The following is a 25,816-nucleotide window of genomic DNA, read 5'->3' as shown; positions in this document are numbered from 1 at the left end:
TGGTCTTGAAAGCTCCTGTCTCTTTAGAAGGAATGATCGGGACCTTAGCAGCTGGGGGAAAAAAAAAAAAAGATGAAATACACCTAAACGTATTCTCAAGAAAGTCCTAATACTTTGTATTCTGTGGCTGTGGGCAGGCAGGGTGGACATTGGCTCTGTGAGATCAATAGCTTTAGTCTCATATCTGCTTTGCTTTTCCTTTCTTTCCCTTTCCAAGAGAGGAACATTGTGAAGTACCACTCTGAAGTATAACTCTTTGAGACACTTAAAACCAGAAGTAAAAGAGCTGTGAAAAGTATGGTGTAGGGAAGACTCAGTTACTTACAAAAGAATTAGTCAAACTTGTGCAACTCTGTCTTCTGTAACAAACTAAAATTACCATTCACTTGCACCAAGTCTTTGTTGTGTGTACTTCAGTGGTGCTGACAAGTCTTGTCTTGAGATCTGGTTTGCCTTGTAAATGTGCGCTGATTCTGTTAATAGCAGCCATAGTAAATACAGTAGCCACACCATATGTGATAAGTTATTCTCTCTGCAGAGTACCTGTGGATTGATTCATGGTGTATCTGTGTTCCTAAGCACGGAGGGAGCATTATCATTTTGTTTTCTTTCTTGCCCACAGTCCAAGGTATAGGCAAGTTGAATCGTGGTGATGGGCAGTAACAGACAATGTCACATCCTTCAAATGCAACCTTTTGGGCTCTGGAGGTCTGTTCCAGTCTCATCAAGAAACAGGAAATCTTGTAATCTGACAAGGCTTTGAAAAGCTCATCACTTACTAGTAAGGGCAATTTTTCTGACAGAGTTCTTGCTCTCCTGACTGAAGGATAACAAAAGGTAATAGTTGAACAGTTTGGAAAAAATCTGTTTCTTACCAGCGATTTCTACTCCTTAGCTGGCACAAGCTACTGGATATTAACCTGTATCATTTTCGTGTTCAGAAAATCTTTGTCCAAGGGTTAAAATTTTCATCAGGTAAAAGAAATATAAGTAAAGTGAATTCCATTTTTAAGGCGAAAGGAGGAACTGTTAAAATGGTGGCTTGGCTTTTAAACTGTGTCACTGTGAGCTTTGTAGGATTTGAAAATCCAAAGGTATGCAGAGAGTTGTGCGGTGGAGCAGGTGAGTAAAGCAGCATGCTATATGCCTTCTCATTTTAGCACTTGGTGCTACTGGTGTGGATTTGCCCCATAATGACTAAGGGCAAAATACACACTTTTCTAGGGTGTTTGGGATTATAGAGTAACATCTCGTCTCTTCCTAACCAGCCCCAATCATCACTGTCACCAACACCAATGACCATTGGTATGCGAGAGTGAAAGGCTGAGAACAGAACAGTCAGAGAGGTTGGTAAGGGGCGAGGGGAACACCTTTGAGCAGATGAGGCAAAAGCAAGAGTGATCTCTTTCTCTTGGCTTCTTGGTTTGTAGGAAAGACTTGAAATATTATGTGTCTGTGAGAAAATTTCTGAGCAGAAGAGGAAGGACATAACAGGGTCTAGAGATGCATGATATCCCTATTTAATTTTAGAGAGTATATGGAGATAGATAGTCTAGGATAGAGAATTTTCATTTGTCTTTTGTCCATAAGGAATTGGAGAACATTTTTCTCATATAGGCAGGCTGGGGGACAAAGGCCAGCTCAGCAATTAGACCAGGATATATATATTCTGATAAGGAAAGGGATCTCCTTGGGAGGATGCCAAAAACAGAGCACTTCTGGCATAGCTGTAATTTCTGCTGGCAACAAAGCAAAGTCTCAAGGTCATATGGTCTTAACGTTGTCTTCCCTGTGGACTGTTATCTTCTAGGTTGCAGTGCATAATTATAACTTTATCATTTGTGCCATCAAATCCTGGAAAGGCTTGTGTTTTGGGTTGATTTACTTCTGCCCCAAGATCCTTCAGCAGCACACAACTGTGTCAGAGACTACCATTCTTTACTGTATCTGTCTTGCCAAGCAACACTTTTTAAAACTAGGAAGCTACAATTTCTAGATGACTAGTACTCATCCCTCAAGGACTAGAATCAAATAGTCCCTTTTCTTCAAACTGCCTTCCATAGTGGGACTAGTCAGCAGAGTCCCCACTGGAAACAGGCTATATGGTGACAGAATTTTTTCCAGTAGTATGGTGACATGGCCTCCCTAGGTGATGCACACCAAGCTTACAAAAGGTGGACTGCATCTGTGCGGTGGGGTTTGCCTTCTGCTGAGGGGAAGTGAGTATTTTTGTTCTTCTCAAAGGCCAGCACATGGTCCACCTGCTATTGCAAGACTACAAGTATTGCCCTTGCATCAGCCATTGCCTTTGATTAGAAACATTTTGTCTTGCTTTGATTATCTTGGCTTAAACCAAGCTCCTTACTGGTCTGTCTCAACATTGCAGTGAGGACAATGACACAGTTCCAAGCCACATCCAATGAGAGCAGGGTGTGCACAGGCCCTTGTAGCATTCACATATCCCACTGTATGTGATACACTTAGGAGAGCTGGGCAGGCCCTTAATTAAGGAAAAGTGCAATGAAATAGTCTAAATGAATAAGCTGTAATAATCCAAGCTGGTAATAGAGTTTCTGTTGATTTTCCTGGTGTAAAACTGAGACCTTTTGCTATTAACCACAGAAAAATATCTCAGTTCCAGTGAGGCGTTTGCATGGAGCTGTTAGAAATGAGTATTCAGGGCCAGCTCCTTACTGGTCAGTCTGGCTGGAAAAAAAATACAGTTTTACCTGAACTGAAGAACTAGTTCTTATAAAAACAAACTAAATGGGTTTATTAAAAATGCAGCTCTTTGGAGCCTCCTGAAATGAACAGTTTAAAGGAGGAGGATTTGTCTTAAACTATGGGCATTTGTCTAAACATAGGGCATGAGCAGTACTCAGGAGCTTAGTACAGCTTGTGCAGAACAGAGTAAGTCCTAATGGGCCTTTTGATACGTCCAGTTTTGATACCTTTCTTGGATGACATTGAACATCAAAGCATCTTGCAGCACCCCTGTGCAGCAAGGCAGCCCAGTTTTCCCATTGTGTAGATGTCAAGACTAGTACAGTGAGAGCAAATTAGTTGCCCAAAATCCTGCAGAAAGACTGGAAAGAAGCAAGGAATTGATCAGCAGTCCCCTATGGACAGCTAGCACTCTTCTTGCTGCACAAGCCTTCCTCTTCCAAGGATTTTAACTGACTGGGGCAATTCTCTGTGTAACTTTGTGTTTCAGGGCTTCTTGTTGTATCCACCCTTTCCTACTCCCAGTAAATAAATCCTTCAAACAGTACCTCTCTGTTCTGCTTGATTAATGTATTTTTTCCCCAACTGAAGAAGTTGTTTGTAGGAAGTCTTCTGCCTTATTGGAGTCTTTTAGCATGGTGACATGCTCCTTTGAGATCCTTGCTGGAGAAAGCATTCCTGAATTTGTGGGAAAACCTTGTCCCCTGGCAACACCCGAGGGTGAGTAACAACAATTTCTGGTGAAAGACAGTTCTTTACCTAGTACGTGCCAACAACTGACTGCATTTTCAGGTGCTCTTTGGTATATTCACCCACCTCATGCAAGTAAATATGGTCCGTCATCTTCTACAACCAGAAGAGTGGTAACCAAAAACAGGTGCAAACTGCAGTTACCTATGCCCATCCTCACAGTTTTGAGAGATTTATTGTGGATCTGTCAAAATCAGTGGGAAAGCTGCTGTTCATTTTAGCTGCTGGAAACCTCTCCTTACTGATTTAAATACAGCAGTTCTTGTTTATGCAAAACCCATGGTCGAATGATTTGGCTGGGGCTGGAAGAATGTGACCTTTAATGCACAAGTAAATAAGCCTTTCCATCATGTATAATCTCTCCGACATGACAGATCTGTGACTGTCTAAAGTGACAGATCATATGAGTCTTTATATCACCAAAAAATCAAAAATCATTCCTGTCAGTGTGCAGAGCACTGCTAATGAACAAATTTCATTCCTAGAATAGTATCTGTGATGGATGTAAAGTTGTAATAAGTACAATAAGTAAAGTAAAGCAAAGTTAATCTAATCTCCTTCATAAAACAGACAGGAAAAGAAACCATGCATTTAAAATAAACCCAAACAGAGAAAGTAAGTAACAGGCCCCTGTTCCATTTCACTCATTCATTCATTAATTCCAGTGTTTCTTCTTGAATTCTAGGAGACAAAGCAATATTCTGAGCTAAAGCTAAAAGTAAGCCAAAGGCTAATGCAACATGGAAAAGAGAGAGTGGGTACCCATAGAAGAAGGATCCAGAATGGTTTTGACAATATTTTTAAGAAGTATGTGCTAAGGTAACACACCTTTTTTTCTTGCCATTAACTCTTTTTTTTTTTTTTAATTTCAACAGTAGAAACTGTAAAAAATAAAAACTTAAGCACTATAGTAAATACACAGCAGCAATAAAAATGTTCCCGTTTGCAGTGGGCCTGCTGCAATACTGCTACTTCCAAATACTGCTGTGTGTTTACAGGGCAGTGTTTCCGATCAACAGAAAAAGAGTATCAGAGCAGGAACCATCATTTTTGTTCCTGCTCTGACCATGCTAAACACTTGGTTTTGTGTTTAGCATAGTGAGGCCCTAATGCCTCTTGTGTGCTGTTCAGGCAAAACCAACATTAAATCCTAATAATGCATAATATTCAAAATGCATCCCAGTTCAGCCCTGTTTAGTTTGTGATGTTCCATGGCTGCAAAAGTTCTGCCCTTCTGTTCTTTTCCTTAGTTTCCTTGCTCTGTCCCTTTTTCTCCTCTCTCCTCAATTCTTAGTTCACTCTAATTCACCTCTTCTCTCAGGCAGTCCTTTGTTTACAAGTCTGCCAGCCAGGGCAGGTCAAACTCTTTTTCTTTTCCTGCAGTACTCCACAGTCTTAAATCCAACAGCTTGCATTCACCCTCCTCTGGCCTCTGTATTGCTTATGCAGTTCAGGGGTAATATTCACTTTCAATATGGAGCACCAGAATAAAAGGATGTCTCTGAGAAGAAATGTGACTTCATTTTGCTGCCTTAGGCCAAGAATGGACCTGATCCAAAATATATCACTGTCAGTGGGAAGACTTCTGTCTGTTTCTGGGTCTTTGGGAAGGCCCAAAGGGATCCCCAGAGGGATCTTTAGCGAGGAGGGAGCGTTGAATTTGACCTCAAAATTTCTGCCCTCAGAGATTCTCGATTTTCAGCAGGTCAGTTCTGTTAATGATTAAAAAAAATACTGATTTAAGCACAAATAAAAAGAGGGATTCCCTAATACATTTGCCATATCTGCTCCCAACCGCCTCAGCCTATGTGGAGCTTTTGCTTATTCCTTTCTCTATGATTTTTTTCTTTCCAGTCTAAATGCTTCTCCTGAGATGATACAGATAACAAGTGTGTAGTGTCCAATACCCACACTGATGCCATCTACACAGTATCCTTGATCATGACTAAAGGTAAGCTCTAAAGGTCTGGCTTGATTAGTGACTAGACCAGTTAGTAACAACTAGGCTTGGAAGAATTTTTTAAGTTAGACAAAATGGAGAGTCTTTGCAGGGCAGATTTGCTGCAAGTAGAGTGGGGTGAAGCAGGATGAAATAATTTATCCCCTACTGACTTTAAACTGAGCGCTGTGTGTCTTGCCTTCTGTGTCCACTGCACAAAAAGAACATGCTTTCAAAGGTGCAAGCATTGTGCTTTTTATGGGGAAGAGCCTTTGTGTTCCCTGTATTCCCTGAGAAAAAAATTATATGAAGCATATGGGTATGAAATATATGCTGTGCATCACCAATGTGAATGGGAAAGACCTTGGCACCTACAGTCTTCTTGTAGCTGACAAGAAACTCTCTGTTATGCTGAGAGTGATAGATAGTCTTTGTTCTTGGATACATGAGGTTCTGTGACAATGTCAACATCTGCAAACAAAAATTTGAGGATCAAAACTGGTGGGCCAAACTGTGACCTACTTTCTTTTCTTATATGTCCTTGTAATATTCATGATTCACTGGTCTTTTTAGGCTCAAACAGAAATCTAACATTGTACAAGTCATAAACCAACCCACAATTACCAGAGCGCCCATGTGAAAACACCTTCCATGAGATAGCAGATTTCAGTTTGAAGCCTAGTTATTACACTTAATAAGCCAAATTCTCCACTGACGTCAGTGTGGCAGGGGTGTGAGTCACTACTGAATTTGAATCAGTTTTAGTGAAAAAGATGGGAATGACAGAATGCACCTTGGCACTGTCCTTTTAGTGGAAGTGAACTCCGCTCAAACAATGTTACTGGACTTGGGAGTGAGTGGATGGGCCTGGGCATAATGACAGCGATCTTTCTTTCATGTGTATATGCTTCCTACAACCAGCCAAATGTGTTCCTGCTGTTTGAAAGAAAACCAGCCACATTATATACAGCAAACTTGCTTGACATCAATGCTAAGTAAATGTGATGCTGCCCACCTGCCTACCTTTTATTGCAGTAGGACCATCTCTTAAAGATAGGCTTTGCCATAAGTACCATTCTTTAAGTATAATACTTATCTTTTTGATAAAGCCCTTAGCAGGGCTTGGGCACAGGCTGTTTGGTAGTGTGGCAGATTCCCTTACTTAAGCCAAATAGTGATCCTATGCCAGGCACTGCAGCACTCTTGACAGATAATGTAGGAAGGTGTCAGTCCTCCTTCAGCTTGCCAAATGGTTCCAGGTATGCTTTTAGATATCATCTGCAGTTGCCTGAAGCCATTTACTTTACAATGACCTGCAATAAAGGAGAGGAAAAAAAAGCAGAGCTAAGACAGAAGAACGGAACAAAAAAGCAGTGTGTCTGTTGGTAAGCGGCTTTGTAGGATTACATGCAACTTTTACTGAACATTAAGAACTGTAGTTAGCTTAATTTCCACTGAAGTTGAAGGAATTAATTGATCTTTGCTACCACTCAAGAAAGAAACCAAAATGACTTCACTAAAGTCTAGCTATTTAGTGTAGGAAATCTGAGGTCAGGAACTAAGCATAACAGAATGAATATTTGTCTTTTTGGTATTTTAACAGGTAAGCCCCCAACTCCTGAGGGAACTCAAACCACTGAAAGTGACTGAAAGACAGACAGCAGTGTTTGAAATCAGTCTGCCCATGAAAATGCAAAACTTCATCTAGAAGTTCAATGGGAAGGAGTTGAAATGGGATGATAAGTACGAAATCATCACATCTGACGACGGAAATTTGACATCTGACACTGTGAAAATTAAGGGTATTCTGTCCGGTGACTTTAAAGAACTCAGTGTTGAGACTGGAGATCTAGTGCAGAACACTCCACTCTTCATTGATCATAAGTAATGCAAAGTAAGCATCTTTGGGCAGTGGGTGGATCAAACGCAAGATAGCAGCGTTTGAGCTGCAAAATCCATAAAGCTAAAACACAAAGCCCCAGAGCTTGGGCTGAAAAAAATGGAAACTACAGTCTCATAAAGCTAGTCTGTGGACGGGCAAGCAGAGGAGCATCAAGACCTCATTTTTACACTGGAGGTCCCAAGCCTGGAATCTCTCTTGCACACAAGCCTGTGTTATATCCCACGAAGGCAAAGCCACCTGTTTTTATTTATAAGGTGCTTGCTGGTATGTGCCATTTTTTCTTTCCAACCTCTTCCCCTTTCCCAGGGGTTCCAATTCAGTTCATTGGCAGTCTCAAGAACGCCCAAGTGAAAAAGAAGGGAAAAGCCTGCCTGGAGTGCGTGCTGACTTATGAAGATGTGACCCTGAAGGGGATGTAGAATGGATGAGTGATTGAGAGGTCTCCTCAGTACATCGTGAAGCATGAGGGGAAGAAAGAGAGCAGAGCTTATCATTAGTGCTGCTGAGCTGAGTGACTCAGGAGATTGCACAGCGATCATAGGCTATGCAAGACAGTGACCCTAATGAGCAGTACAGCAGTGCCAGTGTAACTGTGGAAGGTAAGTGTGAATGCCTCAAGAGAGGAAGAGGAATAGTAGTCTTCACACTGTTCTTCAGTGAACTCTGCAGAGGAGCAGTGCTGCTTTGCTATAATGGCTAGGAAACTGATGTGAGATAACACTGCTCTGCAGTCTACTTATTGTTTAACATGGAATAAGCTGTTAGTCTGTGCGCCTTCTTGGTAGCAGGCAGATAATAATTAAGGATTTCCCTTTGCTGTATAAAGCAGTAGAAGCATAAAGCAGTAAATCTTCGATTTAAGTCCTTGCACATGTCACCTAAACCAGCCTAGTAAAGTGTACCGTGTTTTTTATTTTAATCAGGGTTGTCCTAATGAATTCTTACCCTGATTCTTTAAAGCGACCCATGGGACATTTGACTGCAGTCTGCTGAGGACCAGCAGCACAACATGAGGCTGGTAAATATTTAATATCACATATGTTTGGTGAATTAATTTTGCAGTAGCATTATTGATGCTGTAAACTTAAGCCTATGATCTTTATAGAAAGACACAAGGCTATTAAGAGTGGGGAAAAAAGTTGGAAAGCTTAGCTTCATGCTCCCAGCATAGGCTGGAGAAGAATTTCAAACTTAGGGTGTGGGTTTTAGTGGCTGTTAGTATTTGAGATGACTTCTGTTAGATGTAGACCAGCTTTGAACTATGCCCAGGTGCCTTCCATGAAAAGTGCAGCATTTTAAGACCATTTTAAAATTAACTGCATGGAAGGAGGATAAAATTATATTACTGTATCCTTCAGAGGTTCAGAAACAATGGAATATTCAGTTGGTAGGATGGTATGAAGGGAACTTCAGGGGCCAAAAGAAGCTCAGCTGTGAGGTCAAGCAGATTTTCTCACATGGAGGATTGATCTGCCCTAGTACCCATCCCTGACAGGTGTCTCCATGAGGCTGGTCTCTTCCTAATAGTCGTGTGGTTTGTGTTAGCTGATGCCCTGCAAACTCTGCCCTGGTGTATGGACTTGGGTGGAGGTCACTCCGTTAGTTGCATTTTGGCCATGTATTTCTCATTTTCTTTTCCCAGAACAGGCCAGAAGGGAGCAGTTTCCCAATGGCATCCCTAGCCCTGGGCTTTCCAGGTGCGCAGCCTGGCCAGGAGTCTGTGGCCAGGGTTGAGCATGGCTGGTGGTGGGCAAGGAAGCCCTGGCTCCTGGCAGATGGCTACCAGGCCTGGTATGCAAGTGCCCTCTGTGGGCCATGGCCAGGGTGGCCTGAAGTGACAGTGTGGGGCAGGGGCCTTCTCTGACTACTCCTCTGGGACAGAAACCACTTCTGTGGCACAGGTAGCCTGGAAAGCCTTGGCTGAGCTGCCTCTGACTCCTGTGCACGCTGGAATTGCAGGCTAGTGCATTAGTTACCGATTCATCTTTCCCCATGTGGAGTTCAGGTTCAGATACAAATATTAGGTAGGCAGTAGAGGAAGTGTTTGGCTGGTTTGACAGCTCCTCTGGACCAGCTACGGGTCTGGAGCAGTGCCAAGAGGCTGTGTTCTGCTTCAGCTTTTGGGTTCCTATCGCTACATTCCCTCCAGTGAACACCCATAAAGAAGGGCAAAAGCTACTTAGGAACAGCCTTTCTCCATCCCCCTGTCTTCCTGTGATGTCCAATTCACTAAACCACTTTTGTCCTGAGGGCCTGTCCATTTTGTTATGAGGTCTCCCTGCTGTTAAATACCTCCTTGGTGTTTGAAGTGGTCAGTCAACAATCATTCTGCAGTTTTTCTGTTCACATGCTTCCACCAGGATTTCTTCCAGAGACATTCGCAACCGTGAAGACTATGTGTGTGACGTTCATGCTCTAATTGGGGATCCTGCTGAGCTTTGTGTTGTCCTGAATGATGTGAAGGTGGAAGGAATATGGCTCAATGATGGCAAATAGGTAAAATGCGCATGGTATTGTCAATGTAACGAAAGGCTGCAAAACCCTAGTGGGAAATTTTCTCCGAATAGCTACTGTGGGACTTGGCCTGGGTTTGATAAAGGGCTTTTGACTAAGGATGAACAGATGGACAGATCAGACCAAGAAGGCATCTAATCTTTCGCAGTCTACTGCAGCCTCAGTCTTACTAAGTTTTGGCTTTGAATCGTGGCTTTTTCAAAATTTTCCTTCCCATTCTTCTGTAAAGATGCCTTCACATTTGCTAACCCATTTTCTCAGCCTGTAGACTCACATTCTTTCCCACAAGGTCAGCTTCTCACCACCCACCCTTCTCCCTCTCCCAGTCTCTAATTTTCAGAGCAATCAGTAAATGTATCCTTTGCATCCTAATGCACACCCTTTGTTACATGCCATGTGGCTCATCTGTGCAGATGCACAGATCACTCTGTCCGTGTAACACTGAATTCATTTTGTTCATAGATCACAGAGCTTTTTACCAGAGTAGGAACTAGAAATCCTGACCGCTTAGTCATCTTAGAGCAGGAAACTCTGATCAGAGGATTCAGGGACAGGGTTGGAGATGGTGTTTGTTACAATGTGAGTTGTTTCCTGCCTCAATCTTCTTATCAGATTATGGATATTAAAAGGATCTGGATAGTGAAGCAGGGAGCCATCCACAAACTCAGCACTGACAGAATGGGAGAGGAGCGTGAAGGGAGGGAGGTACACGTTCAGGGCCAAGCGGGCAGAGCATGGAGCAACCGTTGCCATTGGAGGTAGCCACCCCATCTCCTTACTGCTCTTTACCAGGCATACATGAACACTTGCAGAATCAGTGCTTCCCCAGGTCTCCTTACCTGGGCCCGTATCATTTTACAGGCTTATCTCTGTGCATGAGCAAACCTTTTCTTTCTGCTTCTTTGTTCCCCGAGGGGAGAAAATTGAACAGTCGTACTGGTTGATTTAAAGTGACTAAGCATAGGTTTCTGTGTTTATAAATCAGTGATCAAGAATTTTGGCCTGAGCCTTTACTTCAAACGTTGTCAGGAGCAACAAGAAAAACACCTTTCCTGAAATTATATATAGAAATATATAAACATGCGCATTACTCAGCTCGGGGCAGCCAGATGGCGCCAGATGGACTTTCAGGCTTGTCTGCAGTGTAGAAATAAGCCTCTTCCTGTCTGCTGAATCAAGGCAAGGTGGATGGATAGATACTGCTGCACGGACAGTGGGACAAACGCAGCAGTAAGGATGTTATAGCTGCAGCACTGCATATTTATCATATCTGCGTTGCAGTAAAAACCCATCCACAGCAAAGCTTTGGTATAGGGAGACTTGATTTTCCTGCATTCAAAAATATTTTTGAATGCCTTTTTATGACTTTCAGCAGAAGATTGTTATTTCTAAACATACACATTGTGTGACAAAAATAAAAGGAAAAACACCAACTCTGTTTAGGAACCTGGTTATTTTTCTTTATTGTGTGCAGGACATCCTTATCATTTTCCCATATTACTCTGAAACAAATGAGGGAGTGTTTTCTTTACAAGCAGTATCACACTTCGAGTCTCCTATCTTTACCATGATCGTAGATATCCCAGTGTGGCCTTAGGGAAGAACAGTACAAAGGGCTTTTTCTTGTGCTTTGCAAAACTTAGAAACTGCCTGGAATCAAATCTCCAGGCCCTAGGGAAGTGAGGAGCTTTGGGGCTTGCTGTTTCTCAGAGGTGCCTCTTTTTCTGCTGAGCTGAAAAACTAAAGGAGGTCAGCTGGCTCCCTGTACAAGAAACAGAACTAAATTAACAGAATCAAAACACAGTGAAGATTTTGAGCATCCCCAAAGACTTTCACAAAATACAGGATTCTTATATTAAAAACATGAAGGAGTGTATGAAGGGCCCAGCTTTGGACCACCTTTTCTGGGAACTCACAGACACAGGAAAGATGTCAAGCTATAATTGTAGCTTTCAGGTGTCTTCTCTTCTTTCCAGATTCTCCTGTTATTGGAGAATCTGTCCTCAAGCTTTTTGCTGCACACAGTGTTAGTGTGAAGACTAAGCATACAGCAAGCATCATGGTGCCTCTCAAGGCAAAGCCAATGCCCAGAGTCATATGGTTCAAAGATGGTATTGAGGTGACAGAGGAAGAGAAGGTGGTGATGGAGAGAGCCAGTGACTGCGTTACTCACAATCAAAACCTGTGCAAGAGAAGACAGTGGAGCAATTACGCTGAATCTGAAAAAATTACTGTGCCCTGGCTTCTGACAATCCTTACCTCAACTTTGTTAGTAGGTCCCAAATTAATCATTTTATAGCAGGACAATCACTGGTAGATATGTTGGGTTACACATGCTGTAATTCAGACTTACTTTTTAAAAATCTTCCAGTGGGGCAGACTCTGAGTTATCAAATCAAGTGATTCAAGACAGTTTAGCTTTGCTGTAATCTACTCTGATTTACACCATGACACGATATGACCATCTAAATAATAGTCCTCCGTGTCACTCTGGTCAGCTTCTCACACTGCAGACAAGCTAAAACCCCACAGGGGAAAGCAGAGTTCCTGTAACACATGGGGAAAATGTAAAATGAGATGGAAAGCACCCAAAGGCAGTGGAGGAAAGCAGGTTACTCACGTCGTCATCAAGAAGACGATGGCTGGAGAAAAAAGTCATGGATCAAAGCAGGGGTGGTAGAGAGCATCTACACCACATTTGCTATGGAGAAGGGGGAGGAAGGGAAAGCCTACTAATTCAGAATACATGCCATCAACTCTGAGGGCCTCATCAAGCCCCTGGAAGCAGAAGAAATTTTTGCTGGAGAACCTGTTAGCCAGCTGTTTATAATGTGGTATCACAATCCCGCTTCCCATCATTTTTGTCCTCTTCCTCCTTGCCAGTCCCCAAAAGAACACTGTCCCCTGTGCTTCAGGGGACAAATTCCAAGGACAGAGCTTAGAAGCTGCTTTGTGCTTAGGCTGATAGCCAGGATCAAACAAATACCCAGGTCCTTTCACTGCAAGTGTTTGTGGACTCAGAAACCCCTCGACATGGACTGACCACAAGAGAGGACTGACTAACACTCTGTTCTAGTGTCAGTTACGTAAGCTTCATGGGATACGGCAGAAATGAACAGTGGCTTTCTCTGGAAAATATTGTGGGGGAGGAGGAAAGATAATTTCAAAGGGAATGCTTAAAAACATTTTGTTTTTCAGCCAAAAAAAGAAAATATGTCAGCCAAAAACTAACTTGATTAGAAAACACTGCTGAACTGTCTCCTGGGAGTTATAGTTTGGATACCTCTTGTTCCCATTTTTCCTTTATGGACTGGGATTCCCAAGGAAAGGGGGTTTGCAGTCCCCTTTCCCCCAGACCAGAGTGTACCACAGAAGATACAGTGCAAATCGCGAGTCTGGCCTATTGAAACACAGAAAGAAAATTACCAAATTGAAGTAATATATATCAATTCTCACCTAAAACTTTGCATTTTTGTCCAAACTTCCTATGGATTAGGGAAGGTGTTTCGGAGCTACTATGTAATGCATAGCAGAAAGAGCTCATTTTCAGAATAAGTGCAAGAATTGAATTGTTTTCAACATTTGAAATGACAAAGAGAAGTACATGGCAAAGAAGGAGTCTTTAGAAAAAAGGTTGTGGCCATCAATAAACCTTAACATACAAGTTACCCTCCTTGACTTCTTCCTCTACATACATACATATATATTTATACACACAGTTATAACACATACACACAATTTGGAGTCAATGAATTCTGATTGTACTGTGCTAATTTGATTTCTTCTGTGTAGAGCCTCTGAAACAGGTGTCTCAGCCTCAAGTTGTAGATGTCAGGAAAGAAGATGTCACTATCACCTGGAACTTCCCAGCCCAGGATGGAGGCTTCCCAGTAAAAGGTTACATCATAGAAAAAAGGAAGAAAGGAGCAATCTTTGTCCTAATCACCAAGGAGCCAGTCCAAGGTCAGGCCAAGATTATTATCTTGGTTTATGTAGGCAGAAGGAAAGTTAGATAAGCTTTGAATGCAAAGCTGAGTATTGATTAATCAAGGAAAATCTCATCATGGCATCTAGCAAGATACACATTTTGACATATGCTGTTCAAAGCGAGATTTTCAGCCCTCAAATAGAAATGGTTTGATACCCATGATCAACGATGAGAGGGCAGAACACTCAGCACCTCTGAAAGTCACACCTATGGATTTGGGTGCTTAATTTCAAGCATCTATATTTTACATTTCTCCCTACCTAAATTTCACTGCTTTTCCCTGACTTAGACCAGAACTGAATTAAACAAGTGTCTGATTTTGTTGTATCCATCAGATAGCAACCATATGATCCATGCTTAGCACAGCTTGTATAACACATGGGAGTATTCCTATCAGGAGCAGCATCTGACTAACGAGACTTTTGCTTTTCCTTTTCTGTTAATATTTTGGTTCTTTCTTGGATTCTTTCCTCCGTCTCATTCAAAATGTTGGACTTTCATATTAATTAAGTTAAAATCAATCACACTATCCAAAAATATCCTTCTTAAAGCACCATTATTACTCATGGTAAATAATGGAAACACTTTTTAAGGCAAATTATTCAATTATTGAGGTTTTTTCCAAAACTGAATGGAGGATTAAACTTGTTTGAAGGCTAGATTGTGAAAGGCTTGGCCACTCTATTATAGAGTTCGTTATGTCATGGGCAATCCCACTGAAGTCAGCGGAGCAAGACATGAAGATATTTTTCCCCAGCATGTATGATTATACCAGGCTATAGGCCATAATCTAGTGGAAAGCAAATTATGCATTTTTCCTCTTATTATATGCATCAAAGTTCCCTCTCCTCCTTAGGGAGAGAAAAATGAAAATGGAGCAGATCACTGGAGAAGTGAAGGTTGTAGTTAGATTAGGGTACGGTGACCGGAAAATCTCGGGCTGTAACGGAAGGTAGGCGTGGCGAAAGGAGCAGGATGTGTCATTATTGTGCGAGTTCATACGGGACAAGACGACTATATAAGGCTGTTGCGCAGTTAAATAAACGCCACTTGTTGCATCCTCACATTGGTGTCAGTGCTCAATGGCCCTGGGGTGCGGATAGCCTCAGGCCAGCCAGCAACCGAACGGAGCTTGCCGCAGACAAGCGGCAACAAAGGTTAGACCTAGTTAAGGGGCTCCCTGAAATTTGTATTGTTCTCCAGCAGTCTGTGAGTTGTAATTTCTTCTCCGTTTATCTCAATCCAAAACAATTAAAAAAAAGTGACCACTTGGGGACACTTTCATGGGTGATTAGAGAGTTGTGTAATTGCAACATGTGTGTCTCTAGGTACCAGATTCAAAGTGGATGGTTTTGCAGAGGATACGGAGAGAGTTCCATGTGATAGCTGTGAACCGTGCAGGCCCTGGACTTCTCAGCATGCCCTCAACCTCTTGTTGCAAAGGATCCAATCAGTATGCTTCTTTCACTGTTTAATGGCTAGTTTTCCTAAACATGTATGTGATGATCAGATCTATGCATTTATGACTGAAGTCTGAGGGAATGTGGCAAATTCCAGCCTGGCACAATGTAATGGACTGCATTGTGTTTACAGCTTAACTAAAGATTAAGACAGGCCTTAATACTGTTGGCCATAAACGTAATTATATTGTAAGTGCCTGAAAGTGTGATATTATCACTTAAAATGTGTAACTATTAAGATAAGGGCACAGTAAGAGATTCCCACCTGGGGGAAACGAGCATATGCAAACAGCAGAGATCAACATAATAAAGGTGCTCTAAGGTGTTGATACCTTCAGTGCTTAATGTTCCATGTGTGGGTTGCCAAAGGCCCTAATGTATGACAAAGAAAAGAATTTCTCATACATGTTACTATGCTCCTTTCATCAGTCTCCCATCAACCCTTTTAAAAGAAGAGAAAACTCTTGCAGAATTCATGGAAGTTGCTTACATTCTTTTATTTTAATACTTGATTTTTAGTAGTAAAGAATCTGTCCCTAATCCTGGACTGATCAAAATCACAGACATACTCCAAAAGATTACAGTAGCCTCAGAAATTCTGAAATGTGCAGATTCATTTTGTGCCAGTTATAGAGAATTCTTATTCTATATGACCATATAACTAAAGTATTTTAAAAACAAAAGGCTGACAGAGGCCATCAATAAATAGCTTAAACTATTGATGGAATCTTGTAATAGATACAGGAGTGGGCCTTAGTAGGTGTACACAATTTAGAAAAAAATCTGGCCAAGTCTGGAAGCTGGTATAGCTAAAAAATGAGAGACTTCTGTGTAGTAAACAAGAGCCTTGAGGTTAAATAGTTACTCAGATAGGAAAGCATTCAGGTTCCTTTACATCAGAAAACAACACAAAAACAATCTAAAGCCTGAAGCTATGGTTCTTCTCTTATCTGAAGAATTGCATTATTTCACATTAGGCCTAGGAGAATATGTACTGTCCATATGTACCATGTTCCTTATGACCCTGTGTGCTCATATGAGTGTTCTGTATAAAAGTCATTAGCATCAAGTTTTTCATGGCATGCTGCACTGGTTGACTTTTTTGGGTTGGGGAGGGCAAGGGGAAGTCATTGCATTTTAGCTGAGACTTTCAGAGCAGAACGTGGATTTGGATACACAACTCCCTATTCATTTGATTAAAAAATACCTGTATGTTTTTAATGTCCCATCTTTTGCTCTTCTTACATATTACGGAGATCTAACTAGACTGCTGTAGACTAAAGAGCAAAAAGCAAGATCTGTATTTTCAAAAATGACTATTAATTAGGGGTACTCTGATCTTTGGCAAATAAACCTGAAGCACATTAACAGGATCTTGCAAGCCAGTAAGAAAATTCACTAATACAAGCAGTCCAGATAGCACCTATCCACTTTACACAGGACTGCAAGAGGGATTTATTAAACAAGATACACCAGGCACTCAAAGCCATACAAGACAGGTTATAGGACATGTACTGCAGAGCTCACCAGTCAGCTAGGAAGAGACAGAAGCAAACCTTTAATGCTAGACACCTCTCCCAGACACATGTGGAGAATGAGTAGTGGTCAAGTGCTCACAGAAGGTGTCTTTTCTAAGCTGAATTCAGATGGTCCCATGTCAAATGTTGTGAGGTTTTTTCTTAAATGCCCAACCTTGGAACAGGGTCTGTGTGTATGCGCCATTTTGGGAACTGCATTGTTTTGTTGGACAGAATTTGCTCTGTGTTTATTAAGGCTCCGTTTACCCTAAAACCTTGCAGGTTCAATATCTTGAAATAGGAACAGTTCTGTATTCACAGATGCAAGCATATGCTGCAAGTACAGTAGTGTGTCACAGCTTTTCTGCTGTCACAGAGCCTCCAGGACTGCTGAAGGTGGTGGATTTTTCGAGCTTCAGCATTTCCTTAGCCTGGCAGGAGCCAGACCAGGGATATGTGCTGTCAGAATACATACTACAGATGTGAGCTGAGGACACCAAGAAATGGACAAAATGCACCAAGATCCCTATCTCTAGTACCACATACACTGTGGGAGGCTTGCAGGAGAGACAAATACTACTTCTGAACCCAAGCTGTGAATGATACTGGTGTGGGAGAAGCAGCAGAGTCACAGGAAGGAATTCTAGCAATGCCACCTTCAGGTAAGACCTGCAGTATCTGTCCAGCTGGAACTCCCATCTATCAGCTGTTGCTTTCTTGTGTTTTTAAAATACACCTCATTTTGTAAAGGGTTATCAATTTCATCTTGCACAAAGGAAGATTTAGTATCACAGCTCTGCTTCTTTTTCTGAGTTTTCAGAGGTGCCAAGAGGAGATGGAGAACAGCACAAACTGTGCAGTCCTTGAGCCAAAGTAAAATCATTCTGCCGTCCTTCTTGCTGAGCTGTCCCCTGAATATGTCAGGTATAATGTCAGTTTTTTCGTCCACCACCTGACCTCTCACATCACATCTCACATGTGATTACAGAGGTCACTGTCTGATTTCTGTCATGGATACTGTAGTCTGAGTATGGGTTAGGAGTAGGTACTACAGCAAATAAATGATCATGTTTGAAATGCCCGCTTGTTGGAAATATGGTGGTACTGAGACAGGATTATAATTCTTTCAGATGCTCGGTTTGAATGGGATGAACAGTCAAGTGCGAGCACGCTGAAGCAGAAATAGTATTATCAGAGGTCATGCTTCAAAGACACTAATTGTGTCTTGAGAATGAAGGTATCATGACCTGCCATGAAATCCCTAGATAGCTTACTATTTGAGGTAGCAAAGTATTTAAATCTTTATTGTTTAGGATTTATGATTACTTAATTATTAATTAGGAAATTTAGACTTTTTATGTCTGAGATACTCCCAGGTAACAAAGCATGGTGCTGACTGCCCTCAGGAGCAGTAGTGCCAGCAAGAAAAGATGCATGATTCCTGAGTCATGTTGTATGACACTGATTCCTATAGAGCAGAAGGACATTCAGGCTTGACTGAGGATGTCTCAGAAGGCAACATCCAGGTGACCAATACAAAAAATCGTTGTTTCTCTTCTCAGTCTGTACTTTGGAACTACACAACCAGTCCATGCAGCACAGCTTTGTTACCACATCTCCAAAAGAGAAACACCAAAAAATCCCAGAGAGACTGCAGGCTCCAGACAAACTTCTCTGGTATGGAATGGCAACATGCAGTACTGTACTGAAGAGTATGAGAAGTCCTATAAGAAACAGACATTATACAAAATTGTTTGTGGCAGAAGGTGGACAGTAAAATCATCTAATGAGGCATTAAAGCTGCCTCTTCTTTTTCTTTGCTCGCATTCACTTTTTCTGTGACCCATTTTTAAATATTCCTGTTCCACCTGCCTCACCTGAAAGTGTCCTGAATAGGTGCTCATCATTAAGCTGTTGATGGCTAAGGCATTAGTGTTTCTCTTCTGGTGGCACAGGTATTAGGAAAAGAGCTGGCAACGTTGCAACCGTTACACTAACTGCCTTCAGCTGAAACAGTTTGAAGGTTTCTTCTTCCAGTCTCCAGGTGTGACTCAACAGATGGAAGGACGGCTTTAGTTTTCTGTGCAATCTCTCACTCTCTTCATTTTTTAATTTCTCTCTCTGTCTGTTTTTCTTTTATCCCCCCATAGGTTTTATCTGACTGTGAGGCTGAAGAGCCACATGGTGGTTTGTGCTGGGACAGCACCATGCATTCATACATCTTCCCCTGTGAGATTCTGTGTTCTGTCCTGTCAGAGGAGAAATCCTGCAATTAGAGTTTTCTTGGGCATCTGGTGAAATACAGCTGCAGGGCTATGGAGGCTGTAGTTGTCCTTTGGCCTTTATCACATGACCTGTCACTTTGGTTTGAAAGAAGTTGACTCTTGGAGAAAACTCATGCAGTGCTTTAGGTTCGTGAAGTCGTGCACAACTTCTCAGTATTTTTATGGCTAGTCTTTTTATAAGCCTCCCTGTGGTGGTTAGGGTAGAGGGACTTCTGTGCACGCAAGTTTGTCAGCTGCACAATCCAGCCCTCTGCAGCTGGAGCAACAGTGTTCAGCAAACCATAAAACATTGGGGAAGCTCTCTTGATTCATCACAAGAAGCAGAATTTTTTAGCACGCAACTACAGTTCCTGCTAACTGAAGTGAAATCATTCTTGATTAAACTTTGAGTGACCTAGGGGAGTGATTGGGTTGTAAAGACAATGCTTGAGGTCCCGCCACTGTCCTTTCTGAGGTACAATTTCTGTTAACATGGATGTTGAGCTTATTTCTGTAGAAGCTAAGGGCAATTTCTGTGCTTCCTTTTTTTTTTCTTTTCTAGCCTAGACTTCACCATCTGAGGCTCTACAGTACCTTGCAGAATCAGCCCCAGTGTAAGAATATATCAGTCTAAATTGTACAAGTTTATCTATATCACACCAGCTGTTTTCCCTCAGCTTTCAAGATGATCAGACTAATGAACTGTAGCATAAGGTTTATGTGGCATCTCCCAAGCCAAGCCAGCTCTATGCACTGGCTGCAATAACTCTGGGGACACTGACCCTCTGGATTCACAGGAGCAGTGGTACATCTCCAAAGACAGAGGTAAGCATAAAAATTCCTGACAGTGCTGGAGAAAGACTGTGGACTAAGTTCAGGCTCCCTCTGTGGCTTTGGGTGTATGACTAACCTATTCTGCACCTCAGGTCCCCACCTGGGGAATAGACACAAGAATACTTTCTGTCCTGTCCTATCCTGTCCTATCCTGTCCTATCCTATCCTATCCTATCCATTTAATGGCAGTCTCTTCAGGACCAGGCTTCCTGTTACTACATGTATGTGTAGCACATTACACAGTAGTTCATACAGATGCTGTTAAATAAAAATTCAAGACAGTAAGGGCCATCCATGAGCAGGGAGGGTGATATTAGCATGACTTGTCATAACAGAAGATTGGTGTTATAAATGTCATCTGTCTTGTAGCATATTTCCAGTCTGACTGGGATTTGTTTCCTAAATGAAAAGCAAAAAAAAAAATTGTCATATGTAGGAGACTTTGTTGACAGTCTGTCTGGGCCAGAAGCTATAAGAAGTCCCTAAAAGCACATTAAATTAAACACTCAGAGGTCATCCCACTAGGTAAACGCCTTCTCCTTTGTTCAGTTGCTCCCTGCTCAGGTCTAATCAGTAATAAGGATGTCTCATTAGCAGTACTCACAAACCAAACTCAACATGCCCCAGCTCATGAAATCAAAATGATAAGTGATCCTTCTGTCCAGTCTGGGGCAAAGCACAATGCAGTTACTCTGAATAGTGAGATCCAAGCCACATTTTTTTACTTGGCCTATGCCTGTTGTAATAAACAATATAGTAATATAAAACAAACTATATATTAACATCTATTACCAGACTATGCATATAGTTCTTCAGAAGCCTATCCACATGCTGCTAAAAGTCTTCTAATCCCATTAAGAGTAATGGGCAATACATTAAAATAGCAGGGTAAATAGTACACTAAAATGAGTGATCAGGTGTCAAATTGTGTATTTGTATTTAACAATCAGCTTTCCTTGATCAATGTAAGTAGACTATGGGTATGTCACTTGTGTTACACGTGCAGCTGAGAAAGAGCACTTCCAGTTATGTGACTGTAGTCGTGTTCTTGTATGGAAGTACTCTAGGCCTGGATCTTACAGAGTCTGAAATAACTTCAGTAACTTCTGTGTATGTAGGCAAGTATAAAAGAGTAGTAAGTGGAGGAAAGCTAGGTTGGTTGTGCTTTCCTTGCAGTGCATTCCCTTGAACATTCCGTTAGTAACAGCTTGCCTGTCTTCAGGCAGGACAGCAGGACACGAGCAAATGTGAACTGATTTCCTACTCTTCATTATAAATGGCAAGTCCTGAGAGATGGTAGAAAAACTCTGAAGGTTAAGGAGGAGATAAGTTGTTTTCTGAGAATGAGGTCTCATAAGAGAATTTTGCCATACAGTGCTACATTTAGGATCCAGGGGATTTACCTGATGGGACCCCATGCCAATGCAAAAGGAGATAATAAAGAGTTCAAGAAGTGTGTTTAAATACAGGCTGAAAACGGAAGATTTCCAGTGGACACTGGAAATTAAATTGCACACGCAGTTCCCCTTGATTCCCCCAGAGCATTCTGTAGGCTATTAATGCCTCAGAGCAACACCAGCAGGGCAATATGCCTTTCTTTATAAGATCACCTGCTTTGGTTTATAACTGGGTGTAATTTAATCATACATTTCTTAAGTGCCTTGGGAGCCAATATCCAAAAGCACTTTAGAATTTAATGGCATTAGTGAGAGAAGGCATCAATATATCCTAATGGAGCAAAAACCTGACACCTTATTTACATACCAAGAAACAAAGAAATTAATCACTTGCTTACAGTTGCATAGCAGATGAATGGGAGAATGAGGTTTCTGATTCCTTCCTCTCTTGCTTTTCAGTTTGTATTTGCATGTTGAGATAGGTATGCTGGTCAGATGCTGAGAGTAATGTGGCATATTGTTTATTCTTCCTCCTCCCTGAGTTTTCCCTGGTGGGAAAGAAGGTCCAGGTCATGAAACGTTATACCCAAGCTCTTTGGATTTGTACTTGTGCAGGACAAGACTCTCTGTCTTGATGGTGCTGGTTCTGTGCTTGCATGTTTTCATGTGCAACAGACAGTGCACTGTGAAGCAGCCCATAGTGACTCTGTCCTCAGCAGAGTGCTTTGACTTTAAGATGGAGTATTCCAGGAAGGACTGTGCTTCGTCACCCTACTGAAGAACCACAGCATGAGCCATGGCACAACTGCACCATGAGCTGTCTTTTCATCAGCAACCCCCACCCAACAGTGACCCTGTACAAGGGCAGTATTAGCATCACATCCAAGTCTAAGTTGTAGTTCAACTCAACAAGTAGCACCTGTCTGCTTGTGATCCCTACAACATGCAGCTGCAAGCTGATCATCTGTGGTCAGATTTGCAGCCACTGTGATTTGCTGGGGGTAATTCCCTCCAGGTTGAGTAATCATAGATTTCACATCTCTCAGTATAGTTTACACCCTGCTATTTTCCAGGGCAAGTGCACTTACTGGGACTAGCACTGTGGATCGCACTTCTCTGGGCCAGTTTGGCTCTCATCCTTGTCCACAGAGGAAGAAATTGCTCAGTCTGTAATTACTGTAGCAAGAACTTACCTTCATATCCAAAAAGCAGCCTAACTTTGACTTTGTCTTCCTCTGAAGTCACTGAGATTTGTCTTCAGTTGCTTGAAGGCAGTACTGGGTCCCTTAAATGGCATATTTTGGCTAGCAGGTCTCATGAATTCCTTAGATGGCTCAAAAGCAAATATGGCCATTTCCCAGTCCCTAACCAGGCTTGCCCTGCACCTGCGGCATACTTAGCACCTCTAAGCTGTCAACTGATGCATTCTGACAACAGTTTTGTGCTTTTTTTTCAGATACCACAGATACTGCACTGGATAAATCTGTTCTCTTCCTTTGTGAAATGGCAGGATTCTGCCAACATTGTATGAAAGCTAGTAAAAATTTCCAAGACACAAAAAGGAAGAAAATCAGACATTTCATATTCCCCTCTCCCTTCTCTCGTTTTTTCCATGCTGGAAGCACCCAGTGAAGTTTTAAATCAGGTTGTAACACACAGCTTGGTTCCAGCTGGCTCAAATTGGTCCTGTGAAACTGAACACTTCCAGGTGCATGGGGTGAGGTTTTACTAACAATAACCCACAACACACACATGGTTTCCCCGTGTCACCATGCCCAAATATAGAGCTTGCAGAGTGGTCTTACAATATGTACAGCAGTGCCTTGAAACAGCTGTGTCCTGTGAGTTTCATCAGCCCCTGGTAAGCTCACCCTGCTTATGATTGATTAACTAGGGAGCCTTCAAAGTTAAAACATTTGAGAGCAAGAATTCTCCATCCTTTTGTCTGTCATGACGCTTTAGTATGTTTCCCCCGTTCTCCCTTTCTAGAGAAAGGCCCTGGTGCCTCAGGACCTGGTGGTGTTGTCTTAAAGGGAACAACAGAGAGAGAGACTGCCAGACACAGCTTGAAATGAAACTGATACAGCACCAATAATGAGGGACTATATTTGGAAAGATCTTTTAAGGTTATTTTTGTCTGTGATCATTGCTTCTGGACAGCCTGCTGACAACTGCTGAGCCCCCCCCAGGGTTTGGTTCTCTCTGCTAATGTGGAAGTAGCTCACTGTGGGTCAGTGGAGGGAAAGGATGTGCACGCTGGGTTTCCTGTGCTGATTTTCAAGCAAACTCATCTGTCTATGTGTGTAGGGTACATGCAACACTTCTTTCACTGAAGCCAGCCACTGCCCGCCTAAAAGGCTGAAAGTAGTTCTTTACCATTTTTTAAGAATTCCCGGTGTTATTGGTTTTCCCACTTCCTGCGCTCCCTGATACACTCCTCCCTGAAGCCACAGTTTCAAGCCATAGCTGGAGGACAGTTTCCTAGTCCCTAAAATCAGCGGGAGCTTTCCTTGGCCTGGCATTACTGCCAGCCAGGCTGACACAAGAGGATCCCTGGCAGCGCTGCTCACCTAGGTTCAGGGCCAGCAGGCAGGCCTGAGGGACACAAGAACAGCTTTCTATCAAAGATCTGATTGCTGGGTAGGATTACTTTCTGCTGTCCCACACACAGAGCTTGTTGAGGTGAGGACTGTTACAACAGGAACATACCTCTTCAAAGTTATTCAAAGCAGTCTGTTCACAAGCAGAGCTGGCTAAGGAACAAGGCTTGCAAAAGCACTGTATGGACGAGGTGCTAATTTGTATTCAGATTCCTTAATGGGAACCTGTTTCTGAGGCTTCCTGAGGCTCTTCCTTACCTTGACCTGGACAGTCTCTTGGGAGGGTCTCTCTGGCGCTAGAGCTATTTGCAGCTGAGTGAGGTGGGAAAGCAGGAGTCAGAATAAGTGACTATAAGACTGACTTTAGGAGATAAGGAATTCACTTCAAACTGAGCTTAACTGCAGGTTTATTTTAGACCTCGGGAACTATCACAGAATCACTTCTATATTCTTGCTTATTTTAGTTCTTGAAGAGGGTTAGTTACTGCCTGGAGTCAGGTGCTGTAGGACATCATACCTTGCGTGAAAGCACTGTTCGTTAGGCTGGGAGCTCCTTCAGACCAGCACTTGGAAGACTTTCTTTAGGGACTTTTTTTTAGAGACTTTCAATGGTCTTTACCTGGTGACAGGTTGTCCTAAGCGAAGGGAATAAGGAGTGATCTAAGGGATGAGCAAATCTGCTGATTTGAATAGCTGTGCAGAAGTCTCAGTTGTGGATTTCTGTGCTGATTCCATGGGAGCTAAACCTCTGTTTCTCAAGTACCTGTCTCCACTCCTCTTAATGTATGCTCTTTTGTCGCTCTTCATTAAGGAAGGACACTTGCATTCTGCTTAGCCATGTTTTCAGTTTTAGCCTTTTTCTTAATACTTGCAAAACCAAACAGGGCATTGCCCCACCTCTGTGACACACAGCAGCATCTTTCCTGCTGTTGTAGCTCAGGAGGAGTGAGTATAATTTTCCTTAGGCTGGGAGGTGGCAGGTTGCAGAGAACACAAAGCCTGTTAGCCCCAAAGTGAATTATTCGGAAGAGTGATGAACTGAACAAGGGGAAATGAAAATGAGAACTCCCTAAATTTGAACTGTTCACTTCCTACAAAAGCTGTGACCAGACAACTTTTTCCTCTATACAGTGGAAAGCGTTATTAAGCTTTTTAGCCAGAACTTTGTGAGACTTGCACTCAAAACAGGGTTGGTTGCAGTAATTATGGCACTTACTCCTTTATTTTTTCTTAAGAAAAATATGATAAAAGCCTCCTGCACACAGTGACAGAAAGTTTGCAGAAGTCAAAACACAAGATGTGATTAGTGGAACTAGCTCAGCCAGGTTCAGCATGCAGAACAGCATTGCTGTGGCTGTGTAGTTTGTCTTTGTGTGGCTCAAAATGCAACTGCCTTTGGCTTCTGTAATGGTCAGTTAAACCAGGTGGTAGAGTGGGGCTTGTGCTCAGCAGGGACACTACCTGAAGGGAGGTTGTAGTGAAGTGGGAGTCGGCCGCTAGTCCCAGGCAACTAGCGATAGGACAAGAGGACACAGCCTCAAGCTTCGCCAGGGGAGGTTCAGGTTGGACATCAGGAAGAATTTCTTCTCAGAAAGGGTTATTAGACATTGGAATGGGCTGCCCAGGGAGGTGGTGGAGTCATCATCTCTGGATGTGTTTAAGAAAAGACTGGACATGGCACTTAGTGCCATGGTCTAATTGACATGGTGGTGTCAGGGCAATGGTTGGACTCGATGATCCCAGAGGTCTCTTCCAACCTGGCTGATTCTGTGATTCTGTGATTCTGTGATGTTTCCGTCTGCCTTCCCTCTAAGTGGTTTCAGACAGCAGGGGGCATGTTAAAGGTGGTATTTCCAATACCATTTGCTAATGTATCTTAATGGTAATAAGAGGAGCCGAAGATTGCAGTTCTTCTCTTCTATATAG

At 42.3% G+C, this 25,816-nt stretch overlaps 1 protein-coding gene across 1 annotated transcript; it reads left to right on the top strand.

The window, feature by feature from the left end:
- Window positions 1-2,867: 2,867 nt before the first annotated feature.
- IGSF22 (immunoglobulin superfamily member 22) lies at window positions 2,868-25,193 on the top strand. Its single transcript, XM_068400043.1, is given in 30 exon segments — window positions 2,868-2,910; window positions 3,316-3,444; window positions 4,160-4,259; window positions 4,350-4,357; window positions 5,348-5,425; window positions 5,709-5,863; window positions 7,017-7,293; window positions 7,623-7,789; window positions 7,791-7,856; window positions 7,858-7,915; window positions 8,959-9,013; window positions 9,677-9,812; window positions 10,443-10,529; window positions 10,531-10,588; window positions 11,807-11,990; window positions 11,992-12,063; window positions 12,408-12,477; window positions 12,480-12,645; window positions 13,623-13,793; window positions 15,147-15,186; window positions 15,188-15,250; window positions 15,252-15,271; window positions 17,172-17,364; window positions 17,366-17,457; window positions 18,358-18,472; window positions 18,946-19,024; window positions 19,622-19,673; window positions 22,027-22,089; window positions 22,092-22,259; window positions 25,126-25,193. Coding segments are annotated over 30 exon segments (3,033 nt in total).
- The last annotated feature ends 623 nt before the right edge of the window (window positions 25,194-25,816 follow it).

The sequence above is a fragment of the Nyctibius grandis genome, chromosome 4 (genome assembly GCF_013368605.1).
Source record: "Nyctibius grandis isolate bNycGra1 chromosome 4, bNycGra1.pri, whole genome shotgun sequence".
Taxonomy (NCBI): domain Eukaryota; kingdom Metazoa; phylum Chordata; class Aves; order Nyctibiiformes; family Nyctibiidae; genus Nyctibius; species Nyctibius grandis.
The sequence above is the reverse complement of the archived record's forward strand: the minus strand, read 5'-3'. Positions and strand labels throughout refer to the sequence as shown.